This window comes from Thamnophis sirtalis, unplaced genomic scaffold, assembly GCF_051295495.1.
Source record: "Thamnophis sirtalis isolate CommonGarterSnake01/CBP01778 unplaced genomic scaffold, rThaSir2_p1.2 scaffold_2, whole genome shotgun sequence".
Lineage (NCBI taxonomy): Eukaryota > Metazoa > Chordata > Lepidosauria > Squamata > Natricidae > Thamnophis > Thamnophis sirtalis.
In genome coordinates, this window is record NW_028261382.1 from 61007261 (window position 1) to 61024256 (window position 16996).

At 44.3% G+C, this 16996-nt stretch overlaps 1 protein-coding gene across 5 annotated transcripts in view; it reads right to left on the reverse strand.

Moving 5' to 3' along the window:
- Positions 1-16996, reverse strand: part of TXNRD2 (thioredoxin reductase 2) — a 44985-nt gene that overhangs the window by 15247 nt on the left and 12742 nt on the right. For all 5 annotated transcript variants that reach the window (XM_087705741.1, XM_087705742.1, XM_087705743.1 and 2 more), the window contains exons 6-11: positions 15944-16022; positions 15176-15238; positions 14248-14318; positions 6391-6410; positions 5290-5381; positions 4749-4923 (exon numbers count right to left, since the gene is read on the reverse strand). In XM_087705741.1, the coding sequence (XP_087561867.1) occupies positions 4749-4923; positions 5290-5381; positions 6391-6410; positions 14248-14318; positions 15176-15238; positions 15944-16022 (500 nt within the window). The remainder of the gene's footprint in view (positions 1-4748; positions 4924-5289; positions 5382-6390; positions 6411-14247; positions 14319-15175; positions 15239-15943; positions 16023-16996) is intronic.

A 16996-nucleotide genomic window follows, 5' to 3' on the forward strand; every position in this document is an offset into this window, starting at 1 on the left:
CATATATACCTTTATATATCTATATCTACAGGGCGGGGCATAACCTTTTCCTAGGGGGTCACAGCAACACTTGTAATAACAACACAAATAATTCATACACCATTCGAAAGCCCATCAAAAACTGAGTTTATTGACACGATTTAATAGTCAGTATGACCACCATTAGCCCTTCGAACAGCATTCAAACGAGGTGGATAAGAACACAACAAATCTTCAAACAGTTCCGTTCGATTTTCCAGATTTTTCAACACAGTTTCCAAATTCATTCTCAAAGTTTCAACCGAATATCGATTTTGACCTTGCTCCTGAATCATCAGAGCTTCCACTTCATCCTTAATCCTTAATTATGGCCCCAATGTTCTCTGCCGGATTGAGATCTGGCGAATTTCCCAGCCAGACGTCATTGCCCCAAAATTCGACATTGTTTTCCTTTAACAATTGCTGAGTCGCATTTGCATTTCCGAATCGAATTTTCCAGCCATTCTTAAAGCAAATTTAACATTTAATAGCTCATTCAATTCAGTTTTTTATGGGCTTTAAAATGAGGTGTCGCTGAAGTTGTAAACTGCTGTCGATCTTGCTGTGACCCCCTAGGAAAAGGTTATGCCCCGCCCTGTATATATGTCAATTTTTACACATTTTTCTCTTTCCATGTATTTATTTCTATACATCTTATATCCTTCTATGTACTTGTATTTCTCTCACATTTCTTATTCTGTACTAGTTTATATACTATCTATCTTACATTTTCCCCCTCTTGTTAATTCTGCAGTTTTGTGATTATTTTCTGATTTCTTAATCTCCCCCCCCTTTTATTGCTTTCTTATTCTTTGCATCTTTCCTCCAGCCATAAATTGTACCATAAATTCCATACTGAGTAGTACTCGGATTCTTCTGTGTCTTTTATTTCCTTTGTGAGTCTGTCCATTTTGCTGCATTCGAATACTTTTTTTAAATCACGTTTTCTTCTGTTGGTGTCTTTTTGTTTTTCCAGTTCTGTGCGTATATTATTCTTGCTGCCGTTATTACATGTAGTATTTGATTTTTTTTCCTCATAGTTCTCTGTAATTATTCCGGATAAAAATAGTTCTGGTTTTAATTCTATTGGTTGTGTAATTATCTCTTTCAGCCAGTTTTTTTTTATTTTTATCCAATTTTTTTTTTTTTTTTGCTGTTGTACACATCCACCACATATGGTAAAAAGTTCTGTGTGCTTGGTTACATTTCCAGCACGCTGGTGAACTTTCCAGAAACATAATCAGATTATTTAACGTGTTGCTATTAAGCTAAGAATATAAATAATGAATATGATTGTAAACTGTTCTTAACTGTTATTGCAAACATTTGAACCCAGATGACACACTGTTTAATGGAAGATGGATTATTTGTACTAAAATAAAATAAATAAATTTGGGGGAGGGGGGGAAGTTTGCAAGCTAAACATTTAAACTCTGGATTCCAGGCTCAGTCCAGATTTGGTCTGCATGAAAGGAAAAAGCCAGATTCAAAACAATTTGTTCTCAGATATGGGCTTCTGAAAGTAATACAGGTATCACAGAGTTTTATCTTTACAGTGATGGAATACTATTGAAGGTCTACTGGACCGAGGACGAGTTATCCTGGATAAAATCCATCTATGGATTTATGAGCTGTGGGGGCGCAGAAGTTAGCAGGCTACTTCTGCTGACTGCCGGCTGACTGCAATTTGGCAGATCGAATCTCACCAGGCTCAAGGTTGACACAGCCTTCCGTCCTTCTGAGGTGGGTAAAATGAGGACCCAGATTGTTGGGGGACAAGAGGCTGACTCTGTAAACCACTTAAAGCACTGTGAAACAGTACATAAGTAAATATTTCCTTCCTTCCTTCCTTCCTTCCTTCCTTCCTTCCTTCCTTCCTTCCTTCCTTCCTTCCTTCCCAGTCGCTTTTAATGCAGTATTGCAGGCTAACTCTGCCCACTGCCAGATTTTTGATCCTAACTGGTTCAAAGTTGACTCAGCCTTCCATTCTTAACAAGGTGGGAAAAATGAGGATACAGATTGTTGGGGGCAAGAGGCTGACTCTGTATACTGCTTAGAGAGGGCTGTAAAAGTACTATGAAGCAGTATATAAGTCTAAGAATGCTATTGCTATTGAACAGTTTCCCCCCCAAACGCCATCACTCTGCTAAACAAATTCCCTCAACACTATTCACTAAGGCTGCATTGTCAAACTATTCACTAAGACTGCATTACTATTACTATTAGTCTTCTCATCGTTCCTATCACCCATCTCCTCCCACTTATGACCACATGACTGTTTATTGCTTATATCCTTATGATTTATTTTTATATTGTTTCCTGATTGCTTATTTGTACCTAGCATTAAGTGTTGTACCTTATGATTCTTGACAAATGTATTTTGTCTTTTTATGTACATTGAGAGCATATGCACCCAAGACAAATTCCTTGTCTCCACACTTGGCCAATAAAGAATTCTATTCTATTCTATTCTATTCTATTCATTATTTTATACTCTACTGTACTCTCTTCTCTTCTTTTATTTTCTATTCTATTCTATTCATTCCTATTTTATTCTATTCTACTCTATTTACTCTACTCTATTCAGTTCAGTTCTGTTCTGTTTTGCTCTGTTTTGTTCTGTTCTACTCTACTCTATTGCTATCTAAGTGTTTGCTTAGAGTCAATGCCAACTTGATAGAACGTGATCCATCATTCCATGATTCAATCAGCCCGACAACTCCATGCGTGCTCTTCAGATCTGGTCCTAAGCTTCTTGAAAACAAGCCCTTCTCTCCAAACACCACAAAGCATGAAGCTTATCAGCCTAGAAGCATTCCGTAACTCTACGAAGGGGATTCCAAACCTCCCTGCAATTGACAGAGCCTGTTTCAACTCCCCAGGTTTGTTGTTGAAGTGGCTTAAGGAGGCTCAGCGGGAGTCCTATCTTCCACCACTCTCCGCAAGCTGTCCCTTTTCACTCAAGGTTTGTGACGGACACATCTGGAGGCAGGAAGTGCTTTCCCAGTTTCCCCGGGACACCGCGCAGACACCTGGCAGTCGATGTGCGGGTAGAGAATGAAAACACCCAAGATAAACAAAACCCAAGAGTGAATCCCACATCAATTAGGCAGCTTTAGCCCTTAACCAGCATAATCCTTTAGTCCCTTGGGGTGGAGTGCCTAGACTTCAGCTCTGGATTTCAAGCAAGCAGGGATGGGAAAGCTGGTTTGAGACGGCTGGAATGAAAAACTCCTTGCTAATGAGCACAAATAAAAGAGCGGGAATCTGAAAACATTGGTTGTGTTTGCATTCCTGAGTAAGCTATGGCTCTTCAAGACTGTAGCTTTGCAGGGAGTGAGTTAAGTAAGCCGACACATATCTCCCAAGCTATAAACATCTGGCGCCTGCAGCTGGTGGGGGAAGCTAGGATAGAACCAAGTCAAGCCAATGATTTGGAGGGCAGCTAATAAACCTAGATGGCTTGGTCACAAGCCAGTGTAGGAAGAAATAGCAAGAGCCCTTAGACTTTTATATCGCTTCATAGTCCCTTTACAACTCTCTCGAAGCAGTTTACAGAGTCAGCCTATTGCCCTCGACAATCTGGGTCCTCATTTTATCCACCTCAGAAGGACGGAAGGCTGAGTCCACCTTGAAGCGGTCAGGATCGAACTCCTGGCAGAGGGGCAGAGTTAGCCTGCAATGCTGCATTCCAGCCACTGTGCACCATGGATGGATGGATGGATGGATGGATGGATGGAAGGAAAGAAGGAAGGAAGGAAGGAAGGAAGGAAGGAAGGAAGGAAGGAAGGAAGGAAGGGAGAGGAGCCGAGGTGGTGCAGTGGTTAGAGTGTAGTACTGCAGGCTACTTCAGCTGACTGCTAGCTCCAGTTCGGCAGTTCAAATCCCACCAGGCTCAAGGTTGACTCAGCCTTCCATCCTTCCAAGGTGGGTAAAATGAGGACCCAGATTGTTGGGGTCAAGAGGATGACTCTGTAAAGCTGCTTAGAGAGGGCTGTAAAGCACTGTGAAGAGGTATATAAGTCTAAGTGCTGTTGCTATCTTCCTTCCTTCCTTCCTTCCTTCCTTCCTTCCTTCCTTCCTTCCTTCCTTCCTTCCTTCTTCCTATTGGAATGCAGCATTGCTGGCTAACTCTGCCCACAGTCAGGAGTTCAAATCCCACCAGGCTCAAGGTGGACTCAGCTTTCCATCCTTCTGAGGTGGGTAAAATGAGGGCCCAGATTGTTGGGGGCAAGAGGCTGACTCTGTAAACCACTAAGACAGGGCTGTAAAGCAACGTGAAGCAGTATATAAGTCTAATTGTTATTGCTATTCCTTCCTTCCTTAACAATAACAAAAGCACTTAGACTTATATACTGCTTCACAGTTCTTTACAGCCCTCTCTAAACAGTTCTCCCCTGCCAAGGTCGCAAAAAGTGGATTATGTGACCCCAGGACCCTGCAACAATCATAAATATGAGTCAGTTGCCAAGCATCTGAATTTTGATTACGTGACCATGACATACTGTCGTAAGTTTGAAAAATGGTCTTAAATAACTTTTTCCCCATGTCGTCATAACTTCGGTTACTACACAAAGTGTCGTAAAGCGAGAACTCCCTGGGTGCGGCACCCAAGAGATGATTCATTCAAAGCGGAATTCGGAAATCCAAGCTAGCAAGCTCTCTGACTTCCCAGGTGCTCACCTGAGCCAAGCGGTTTCTGCAGGTATTACAGGTAGGGATGTCCTTACCTACTGCCCACATCACCGTATCAAACTCGTCCGATTTTTCTTTGCCGGAGTCCGCAAATTTCCACGTCACCCTCAGCCGGCCGTTGTCCAGCTTCTTGATTTTAGTGGGGCTGCATTTCTTTAGAAACCGGGTGCCGGAAGCTTCCATGTGGCTAGTCACCAGATTAGCCATTTGCTAAGAAGAGACAACAGGGACACAAGTTTTAATCTGAGGAAAGCCTTCAGGGCAAGGTGTGTGGGTGTGTGTCTGTGGCTTATATATCCTCCTCCTCCTCTTTTAACGACCCCATAATCCCTTGCGGGGTGGAGTCTGGACAACTGAATGGAGCTTAGTATTTACTGGCCAGATGCCCTTCTTGTCACCACCGTGGAGTTTTGTTCAGCAGAACTATTCTCATGGTGCCCAGAGAGAGAACTATCTCTCTCTACCTAGGATCCCAGCCAGGGGTGGGATTTGGAGGTTCTCCAAACTAGCCGTAATGCTAGCCACGGGTTTCCCCCGAACCCAGGCCAATCTATAGCAGCCCACCCCTGAAGCTACCTGGTCAAATCCTCGAAGCGGGATGGTCCTGATGATCACGGTAGTGTCCAATCCGAGGCCAGTGAGAAAGCCGGCACACTCGAGGGAAACATCTAGCGAGCATCGGGATCAAGGAAAAATAATTCCGCTTGACTTTATTATTATTATTATTTTTAAAAGACGGGAATACGAAAAATAGCAGGATTTAGGGAGAAAATCTGCAAATGTTCCATTTGCATCTGGGTAGACCGAAATCACGACTCATCTGAGGACACAGATATGCCTCCAAGTGGCCTCAATGACTCTCTAAAAGGATGCAAATGACCAGCTGCCTGCAAGGAATATAAATCCTCCAAGTGGCCTCAAGGACTCTTTAAAAAGGATGCAAATGACCAGCTGTCTGCAAGGAGTATCAATCCTTCCATTCCCCCACCACCCAATCAGAGCTGAAGAAGCTTCTTGGATGAGAAGCGAAATGTCTTCAAAAGAAAAAAACAAGAAAGTCCAGTTGCCTCCTGAAAAAAAGCACCTTTGGGACAACCATGACCTGGATGGCTGAGAATCTCTGCAGACTTTTAGCTATACAATTTGGGGTAAAGACCCTTGGAATGGTGCGGGAATAAGGAATGGATTTCCAGAGGGAAAAAATTGCAGACTACAGGAACCATTTGCACCACTCAGGTGACCCTGAGGACACAGACAAACCTCCAAGTGGCCTCAAGGACTCTCTAAAAGGATGCAAAAGACCAGCTGCCTACAAGGAATATAAATCCTTCCATTCCCCACTATTCTGTCAGAACTGAAGAAGCTTCTTGGATGAGAAGTGAAACCTCTTCAAAAGAAAAAAAACAAGAAAGCCCAGTTGCCTGCACAATAGCAATAGCAGTTAGACTTATATACCGCTTCATAGGGCTTTCAGCCCTCTCTAAGCGGTTTGCAGAGTCAGCATATCGTCTCCACAGTCTGGGTCCTCATTTCACCCACCTCGGAAGGATGGAAGGCTGAGTCAACCTTGAGCCGGTGAGATATGAACCGCTGAACTGCAGATTAACAGTCAGCTGAAGTGGCCTGCAGTACTGCACCCTAACCACTGCGCCACCTGCAGCTTAGTTCAAAAGATACAGCTGGCACCAACAACCAACCTATGGAAGGAAGAGAGAGAGAGAGAGAGAAAGAAATTGAAAATCAAATTAAGTTGGCGCCTGCAGTCAGAATTGGAACGATGGATTTCTTTCTTTTTCAAACAGTTTTTATTAAATTTCAGAAAGGGATCGGAGGCAACGGTCCAGGTAATCCTCAATTTATGACCATAATTGAGCCCAAAATTTCCAATGCTAAGTAAGATAGTTGTTAAGTGAGGTCTACTATGAGGCACAGCAAAAAAATCACTTAGTCACAAAGTCAGACTTAGAACAATGAATCAGTGGAACTCCTTGCTTCCAGAGGTTGTGGCTGCTCCATCACTGGAGGTTTTCAAAAATAGACTGGATAGCCATTTGACTGGATGGTATAAGGTCTCCTGCCTTGAGCAGGGGGTTGGACTAGAAGACCTCTGAGGCCCCATCCAGCCCTATGATTCTACATTCTTCCTCAGTTTGCTTGCCTTGGAAACCAAGATTATCTTAGCCCTTCAGTATCACCTCAAGCTATTTTCCAAAACACCCGAAGGCCAGACAAAGAAACTGGGATGGAAACTGACCAAGGAGAGATTCAACCTGGAAACAAGGAGGAATTTTCTGACTGTGAGAACAATCAACCCATGGAACAGAAGTTTCCTTCGGAAGTTGTGGGAGCTTCATCATTGGAGGCTTTCAAGAAGAAACCGGACTGCCATCTGTCAGAAATGGTGTAGGGTCTCCTACTTGGGGGGGGGGGCTTTGGACTAGATGACTTACAAAGTCCCTTCCAACTCTGTTAATCTGAATCTAACTCAGACGATCAAAGGCCTGGAGATTAAAACATATGACGAACGGTTGCAGGAATTAGGCATGGGAAGGACCGGGGGAGACAGGATAGCAGCCTTCCAATATTTGAGGGGCTGCCACAGAGAGAGGGGGGGGGGTCAAGCTATTCTCCAAAGCACCCAAGGCCATACAAGGAATAATGGATGGAAACTGAAGCAGGAGAGATTCAACCTGGAAACAAGGAGGAATTTTCTGACTGTGAGAACAATCAACCCATGGAACAGAAGTTGCCTTCGGAAGTTGTGGGAACTTCATCATTGGAGGCTTTCAAGAAGAAACCAGACTGCCATCTGTCAGAAATGGTGTAGGGTCTCCTACTTGGGGGGGGGGGGTTTGGACTAGATGACCTACAAGGTCCCTTCCAACTCTGTTAATCTGAATCTAACTCAGACGATCAAAGCCCTGGAGATTAAAACATATGACGAACGGTTGCAGGAAGTGGGCATGGGAAGGACCGGGGGAGACAGGATAGCAGTCTTCCAATATTTGAGGGGCTGCCACAGAGAGGGGGGGGTGTCAAGCTATTCTCCAAAGCACCCGAAGGCCAGATAAGGAATAATGGATGGAAACTGAAGCAGGAGAGATTCAACCTGGAAATAAGGAGACATTTTCTGACAGTGAGAACAATCAACCCATGGAACAGAAGTTGCCTTCAGAAGTTATGAGAGCTTCATCACTGGAAGCTTTCAAGAAAAGACTGGCCTGCCATCTGTCAGAAACGGTTTAGGGTCTCCTGTTTGGGCGGGGGGTTGGACTAGATGACCTACAAGGTCCCTTCCAACTCTGTTATTCTGTTATTATTCTGTTATTCAGAAGTTGTGGCAGCTTCATCACTGGAAGCTTTCAAGAAGAGACTGGGCTGCTATTTGTCAGAAACGGTTTAGGGTCTCCTGCTTGATTGGGGGGGGGGGCTGGACTAGATGACCTATAAGGTCCCTTCCAACTCTGTTCATCTGTAAACCTCAAAGGCTGTTCTCTTGAAGACACTTCTGGTATCTCTCTCTTGCCTTGAGCAGTGGGTTGGACTAGAAGACTTCTTGAGGCTCCATCCAAGCAGCACAAAAAAGTCCTCTCTGAAACCTATTCTCTCTCTCTCTTTCAATTCATAAACATTTTGAATACAGTGTATTGTCAGGGCATATCATTTACAAAAAAAACCAAAGAAAGAACAAAAAGAAATATTAATACATATACCAATAACGATTATAATAGAATAATTTTTACTAGACTTCTCTTTATATCAGCTTGCTTGTAATTCTATTAATTATATGAGCTTATTTGCAATTATAAACCATCTTTATATTTAATTCATACATAGCAGTAATCTTTCTTCATGTAATTTCTACCTCTTATCTCTAACCACTCGTAAAATCTATTCCATGTTAAGCACTATTCTGTGTCTCCTTTGTCCTTTATTTTTTAATGTCCATCTCTGCACACCAATATTGGGCAAATACAATATTGCTGTTGTCAATACACGCAAAACTAAACATGTAGTCCAGGGGTGGGTTTCAACCGGTCCGTGGCAGTCTGCGCGGACCGGTTGGTCGGTGAACCCGGAAGTAAGTAACTTCCGGGAACGCCGAAGGGTCCACCTGCCCGCCCGCGCTCCTTACTGGTCTTTGAAGGCTTCTGCGCTTCCACGCAGACGCATGGCACATACAGCGCCTGCGCAATTCTCCGCAAGCAGCTGGAGCATCGCGCAGGCGCTAAGACGCATGTGTGAACTGCGCCCGTGCACGAGGACACCGCTGGCCCCGTTCCAACCGTACTGGTTGGAACGGGATGAGCGACCCACCACTGATGTAGTCCCTATAACATAGATTTCTGGGATTATACCCAACAAAAGTTATTTCTGGTCTGAAACCTATTCTGGCGATCCAGAATTTCAGCAGTCAAATGGTTAAAAGGAGAAGGGAAAGAAAATCACATGGGATGCTAGAAGGACCCATTAAGAGCACACCCTAAAGGCAGCTAAAAGGACCATCGAGGTCTGAAGCCTTGGGGCAAGCTGGAGCCTGTCGAAATAAATAATTAAAATAAAACTCCTCTCTTTTTCCTAAAGAGCGAAAGAAAACGAGAGAAATGCAGGAGAAAGAATTCCTTTTGCAAACAAAACATTTTAAAAAAAAAACCTCCACGCAGCTCCCTTGACAGCAGAAAACGGAGGTGAGGGGAAGCATCTTCGGATACAGTCCCATCTCCCCCCCCCATCTCTCTTGATGGACTACGGATGATTTGCAAGCAGGATTCCACACCCCTCAAACCCCCTTCCCAGAGATCTAACCCCCCCCACCCCCCCACCCCCTTTGCCAAAAGAAAAAAAAAATGGAAGGAATGCGCCAAGACCGTGTGCCCAAAGTGACAGCTCCTCCAGAAGACAAATTTAAACGCGGGTGGCCAACTCGGCCGAGACAATGCCGATGTCATTGCTAATCCTTACAGGTACTAATAATGTAATTCCATTTCGGGGGAGGAGGAGGAGGCGAGCATGATGTGCTCTCTCGAGGGAGGCTCTGGGCTGTCATCCCTAGGGGGGTGGGGGGGGGGAGGAATGTGCCTGCAGGTTATTTATCTGAAGCCATCCACGCGAAATGTTCGGCAGGCGTTCGATCAGCACAGAGCTAGTAAGGGACCTTGGAGGTCTTCTAGTCCAATCTCCTGGGGCACCAGGATGAGATTCTACCTGGAGTCTGCAAGGGGAGCCTATCCTAGGAGGTTCACATGGAACCAGAATCAGACTAGAGCTGGAATCAGAGTAGAGTAGAATGGAATAGAATAGAATAGCAATAGAGAGGAGAATAGAATAGAATAGAATAGCAATAGAGTAGAATAGAACAGAATAGAATAGCAATAGAGTAGAGTAGAATATAATAGAATGGAATGGAATAGAATAGAATAGCAATAGAGAGGAGAATAGAATAGAATAGCAATAGAGTAGAGTAGAGTAGAATAGAATAGAACAGAATAGAAAAGCAGTAGAGGAGAGTAGAGGAGAGTAGAATAGCAATAGAGTAGGGTAGAGTAGAATAGAATGGAATGGAATGGAATAGAATAGCAATAGAGAGGAGAATAGAATAGAATAGCAATAGAGTAGAGTAGAATAGAATAGAATAGAACAGAATAGAAAAGCAGTAGAGGAGAGTAGAGGAGAGTAGAATAGCAATAGAGTAGGGTAGAGTAGAATAGAATGGAATGGAATAGAATAGCAATAGAGAGGAGAATAGAATAGTATAGCAATAGAGTAGAGTAGAATAGAATGGAATAGAATAGCAATAGAGTAGAATAGAATAATAGAATGGAATAGAATAGCAATAGAGAGGAGAATAGAACTGAATAGCAATAGCAATAGAGTAGAGTAGAATAGAATAGAAAAGCAATAGAGTAGAGTAGAATAGAATGGTAATAGAATAAAGTAGAGTAGAATAGCAATAGAGTAGAATAGCAATAGAATAAAGTAGAGTAGAGTAGAATAGAATAGAATAGCAATAGAGGAGAGGAGAGTAGAATAAGGAAATAATAGAATAGAATAGAATAGAATGTAGAATAACAAGAGTTGAAAGAGGCTAAAACATGTAAAGAACGATTGCTGGAACTGGGTATGTTTAGCCTAATGAATAGAAGGACTAGGCATGATAGCAGCCTTCCAATATTTGAGGGGCTGCCCCAAAGAAGAGGGAGTCAAGCTATTTTCCAAAGCACCTGAGGGTAGAACAAGAAGCAACAGATGGAAACTAATCAAGGAGAGAAGCAACCTAGAACTAAGGAGAAATTTCCTGACAGTTAGAACAATTAATCAGTGAAACAACTGGCCTCCAGAAGTTGTGAATGCTCCAACACCGGAAGTCTTTAAGATGTTGTTGGATAACCCTTTGTCTGAAGTGGTGTAGGGTTTCCTGCCTGAGCAAGGGAGTTGGACTAGAACAGTGTTTTTCAACCACTGTGCCGCGGCACACTAGTGTGCCGTGACATAGTGTAAGGTGTGCTGTGGGAAAAACACCCGCCTATAGTCAATATAGGCACAGAGTTAAAATTTTTTAACATTTTCTAATGGTGGTGTGCCTCGTGATTTTTTTCATGGAAAAAGTGTGCCTTTGTACAAAAAAGGTTGAAAAACACTGGACTAGAAGACCTCCAAGGTCCCTTCCGACTCTGTTATTCTGCTATGTATATCATTCTCAGGCTCTATTTGACTATGATTGCAAATGCTGAACCACAGCCGAAGGACACACCTTCATATGACAAAACCTGGAGTAAGTCTCTCTCTTCTAGACAGCCCATTGATCAACATCAGCCGGGCCATTTGCAAGGCAATAATCCAAACAGATTAAAAACAAAACGCCAAAGGAGGACTGAAAAAGGGGTGGGGGGGAAGACCCCCTAAATGCAGACTCCCAGCGTCTCTCCCCCCACTCACCCCCCCCCCCCCATCGGTGGTTGACAAAGCAAAGGGCTGCTACTGTACCCCTTCGGGCTTATTTTGACTAAAGCTGAAGAATGCAAAGTATAAATAACAGGGAACTTCTACTATGACACTGTTACAACATGCAACAGAAGAGAAGGGGGCTGGAGCCCATTTTCAGAGAAATCTCTCAACAGCGTAAAACTATTTGTTTAGCTTTTTTGCAAACACACGTAACAGGATGCCCAGCCCGATTTCTCTGGGATACTCTAGGCCAGGGCCTCCAAGCTATTTTCAATTCAGAACAGAGCTGGAAGGGACCTTGGAGGTCTTCTAGTCCAGCCCCCTGCTCCAGCAGGAAAACCCATACCATTTCAGACAAGGGGCTGTCCAATCTCTTCTTAAAAGCCTCCAGTGATGGAGCATCCACACCTTCTGGAGGCCAGCTGTTCCACTGGTTCATTGTCCTCACTGTTAGGAAATCTCTCCTCAATTGCAGGTTGCTTCTCTCCTTGATTAGTTTCCATCCATTGTTTCTTGTCTTGTTTTCTGGAGAATAATTTGAATCCTCTTCTTTGGTGCAGGCCCTCAAATACTAGATTACCTCAAATACTCTCATGTCACCCCTAATTCTTCTGTTCTCTGCACTGGCCTCGCCCAATTCCTGCAACGGTTCTTCATACGTTTTAGTTTCTAGGCCTTTAATCATCCTAGTTGCTCTTCTCTGCATTTTTTCCACAGCATCTTTTTTTTTTGAGACCATAAACTGGATGCAGCATTCCAGGTATGGTCTTACTAAGGCAGGAGAGGGAGAAGGGGAGGGAGAGGGAGAGGAATGGGGAAAGGAATGAGCAAATAAAGTAAATGAGAAGGGAAGGAAATAGATGGGGAAGGGAGGGAAAGAGAAGGAAAGGGAAGAAAGGAAGTAAATGAAAAGGGAAGGAAGTAAATGAGAAGGGAAGGGAAGTAAATAGATGGGGAAGGGAAGGGAAGAAAGGAAGGAAATAGCAATAGCAATAGCAGTAGACTTATATACCGCTTCATAGGGCTTTCAGCCCTCTCTAAGCGGTTTACAGAGAGTCAGCATATTGCCCCCAACAATCTGGGTCCTCATTTTACCCACCTCGGAAGGATGGAAGGCTGAGTCAACCCTGAGCCGGTGAGATTTGAACCGCTGAACTGCTGATCTAGCAGTAGCCTGCAGTGCTGCATTTAACCACTGCGCCACCTTGGCTCTTAAAATGAAATGAGAAGGGAAGGGAAATAAATCAATGGGGAAAAGAAGGAAAGGAAGTAAATTCGAAGGGAAGTAAAAAGATGGGGAAGGGAAGGAAAAGAGAAAGGAAGGGAAGTAGAGAGATGGGAAAAGTAAGGAAAGAAAGTAAATGATAAAGGAAGGGAAGTAAGTAGATGGGGAAGGGAAGGGAAGGAAGTAAATTCGAAGGGAAGGGAAGTAAAAAGATGGGGAAGGGAAGGAAATGAGAAGAGAAGGGAAGTAAAGAGATGGGAAAAGGAAGGAAAGAGATGGGGAAAGGAAGGAAATGGGAAGGGAAGTAAATAGATGGGAAAAGGAAGGAAAGAAAGTAAATGAGAAGGGAAGGGAAGTAAAGAGATGGGGAAGGAAAGGAAGGAAATGGGAAGGGAAGTAAATAGATGGGAAAAGGAAGGAAAGAAAGTAAATGAGAAAGGAAGGGAAGTAAAGAGATGGGGAAGGGAAGGAAGGAAATGGGAAGGGAAGTAAATAGATGGGGAAGGGAGGGAAAGGAAGGAAATGAGAAGAGAAGGGAAGTAAAGAGATGGGGAAAGGAAGGAAATGGGAAGGGAAGTAAATAGATGGGAAAAGGAAGGAAAGAAAGTAAATGAGAAGGGAAGGGAAGTAAAGAGATGGGGAAGGAAAGGAAGGAAATGGGAAGGGAAGTAAATAGATGGGAAAAGGAAGGAAAGAAAGTAAATGAGAAAGGAAGGGAAGTAAAGAGATGGGGAAGGGAAGGAAGGAAATGGGAAGGGAAGTAAATAGATGGGGAAGGGAGGGAAAGGAAGGAAATGAGAAGAGAAGGGAAGTAAAGAGATGGGGAAAGGAAGGAAATGGGAAGGGAAGTAAATAGATGGGGAAAGGAAGAAAAGAAAGTAAATGAGAAAGGAAGGGAAGTAAATAAATGGGTAAGGGGAGGAAAGGAAGTAAATTAGAAGGGAAGTAAATTAATGGGGAAGGGAAGGAAGTAAATAGGAAGGGAAGGGAAGAAAGGAAGTAAATGAGAAGGGAGGGAAGCCCCATTCCTGCTTCATGCATTTAACCCAGCCAGGCTAGATGGATACTAAGGGTATTTTCCTCCATAATAGCAAAGATATCACCGCATTGGAAGGAAGACTATTCACTAACACAAACTGTTGCTGCCCTCTTGTGGTCCACCAAAGTGCAACAAGCCTCACACACTCAAGAGTGCCTAGTGATACGACATCACAGGCTTTGGAGAAAGACCTGCCTCAAAGGATAATTTGATTTAGCAGCCAAATATTAGATGAGGCAGCTCGAAGCAGCCTGCATAACAATGGCAATCATGTAAAATCCCCCCCCCCCCCCTGCCCAGACAGGGCTAGCTAGAAAAGACGTACGTTTTTCCAGGGGATCTTTTAAGCCAGAAAATGTCGTCGCTTGTAATTCCCAACTCTTGAGCTCCTGCGACCTGAAAATAGGAAGAAACAGAATTATGGGGCTGGAAGGGACCTTGGAGGTCTTCTAGTCCAACCCTCTGTTCAAAGCGGATCTTGTTATCATCCCGGTCAAATGGTTGTCTGGTCTATTTTTGAAAACCTGCAGCAATTTGAAAGCATGTAAAAAAAATTGCCACATGACTATGGGGACGTCTTCGGACAGCACTGGCTCTTTGGCTTTGAAACGGAGATGAGCACCGCCCCCTAGAGTCAGGAACGACTAGCGCAGGGGTCGGCAAACGTAAACACTCAAAAGAGCCACTTGGACCCATTTCCCACAGAAAAGAAAACACCGGGAGCCACAAAGGTCCTAACCGGAAGCCCCCTGTTCAATTCTGGAGCTGACCGGAAGTTCAGTTCCCTCACCATAGAGTCTCCTCCTAGCGCGGCGAACTTTTTCCTCTACCTGTCATAACTGAAAGCCCCATCAATTGTGGAGACAACCAGAAAAACCTCCCCTTGCCATCGTCTTCTCCTGGCGCAATGTGCTTCTCCCCCCTCACCCCCCACCGGAAGCTCCTCTCAAAATTGTGGTGCCAACCGGTGACGGAGCTGCAGCAGAGGGAGGAAAGAGCCACATGCGGCTCCAGAGCCGCAGTTTGTTGACCCCTGGAATAGCACATACGTGCGAGGGGAACCTTTACCTTTACATTAACGATGCCATTTTTTAACCTCCAATCCTTCCATCTAACTATTACTTTATATAAAAGGAGTCCAGACATCAGGGGAGAAGTCCTTCTGTAAATCAAACTTTCGCGACAGATCAGCCAAAAAGCTGCCCGGAAGTTAACTCATGTTAATGCCAAGTATTAAAGAAACTTAAGGTTACCTCTGTGGGGTATCTTGGTCTGCCGCCAGTAGCAAGAACTATGTGGTCTGCGGTGAGCAGCGTCTAGGAATAATTAAAGAGAAAAGAAAAAACAGGAAGAGGAATTCAGACCAAGCATCTTTAGGCCATCCGGGGTCTTCATGTCACACTGGGAAAATATAGTTCTCTCCCAAAGTATAATATCATATCATGGCAATTATGGGTTACATAATGGCAATAGCACTTAGACTTATATATCGCTTCACAGTGCTTTTACAGCCCTAAGTGGTTTACAGAGTCAGCCTCTTGTCCCCAACAATCTGGGTCCTCATTTTACCGACCTCGGAAGGCTGAGTCAACCTTGAGCCGGTTAGGATCGAACTGCTGGCAGTGGGCAGAGTCAGCCTGCAATACTGCATTCTAACCATTGTGCACAATGGATGGATGGAAGGGAAAGGAAGGGGAGGGATGGAGGGAGGAAGGAATAGCAATAGCACTTAGATTTATGTACCGCTTCACAGTGCTTTACAGCCCTCTCTAAGTGGTTTACAGAGTCAGCCTCTTGCCCCCAACAATCTGGGTCCTCGTTTTACCCACCTCGGAAGGACGGAAGGCTGAGTCCACCTTGAGCATGTGTGGCAGAGCCAAAAATCAGCAGGCTGGTGGGAGGCGTGCAGACATGCGCGATGGAGACATCTGGGTGACAGCTCGCATGCCCGCAGAGAGGGCTCTGCGTACCACCTGTGGCACATGCGCCATAGGTTCATCACAGGGTTAGAGACTTCTTACCTCCTTGTTTCCTTTTGCTACCCCACGGATGGTGTGAGCATCCACAAAGCTCCCTTTCAGATTGAAGTATTTCACCTTTCTGGAGGAGGAGATGAAAGAAGAGATAAAGGAGAATGGAGGAGGAAGAATAGGAGAAAAGAGAGGAGGAAGTGGAAGAAGGGATAGATGAGATGGAGGAGGAGGAGATGAAAGAAGAGATAAAGGAGAATGGAGGAGGAAGAATAGGAGAAAAGAGAGGAGGAAGTGGAAGAAGGGATAGATGAGATGGAGGAGATGAAAGAAGAGATAAAGGAGAATGGAGGAGGAAGAATAGGAGAAAAGAGAGGAGGAAGAAGGGATAGATGAGATGGAGGAGAAGGAGGAAAAGAGTGGAGAAGCAGAAGGAAGAGAAGGAGGTGAAGGAGGAGGAGATGGAACGAGAAGGAGAAAGAATAGGAGAAGAGTGGAGCAGCAGAAGGAAAAGGAGGAAAAGGAAGAAAGGGTAGAGGAGGAGGAGGAAGAATAGGAGAAGAGAAAGATGGAGGAAGGGGCAGATGAGATGGAGGAGGAGGAATAGGAGAAAAGTGGAGAAGGAGGAGAAAGAGAAAATGGAAAAAGGGATAGCGAAGGAAGAGAAATAAGAAGAGGGTGGGGAAGGAGGAGGAAAAGGGGAAGGAGAACATGGAAGAAGAGACGGAGGAAGAGGATGAGATAGGGGGGAGAAAGAGGAAATGAGAAGGAGGAGGAAAACGAGAAGATAAATGCAGTAAGAGCAGTAGTAATAATAGATATGTCCACTCAACTCCTATATCAAATTCCTTTGCAAGCCAGTTACATCACCTTCTCTGCGTTTTACTCTCAATTAAGCATTTGATGAAGGGATCTGGGAGAGGCAGATTTTACTGCCCTTGTTTAATTATATCAAAGCTTCCTCAGGGGATGTAAGCTGTTCCAAGCTAAGCTGCCTTTTGCCATTGACTGGTGGGGATTGTGTCAATGCCGATGCTATTCAGATGCTTCTGGGACTGCACCCAAGGCGCCTATCACCCTGGGCGCTATCTTAGCTTCCTTTGC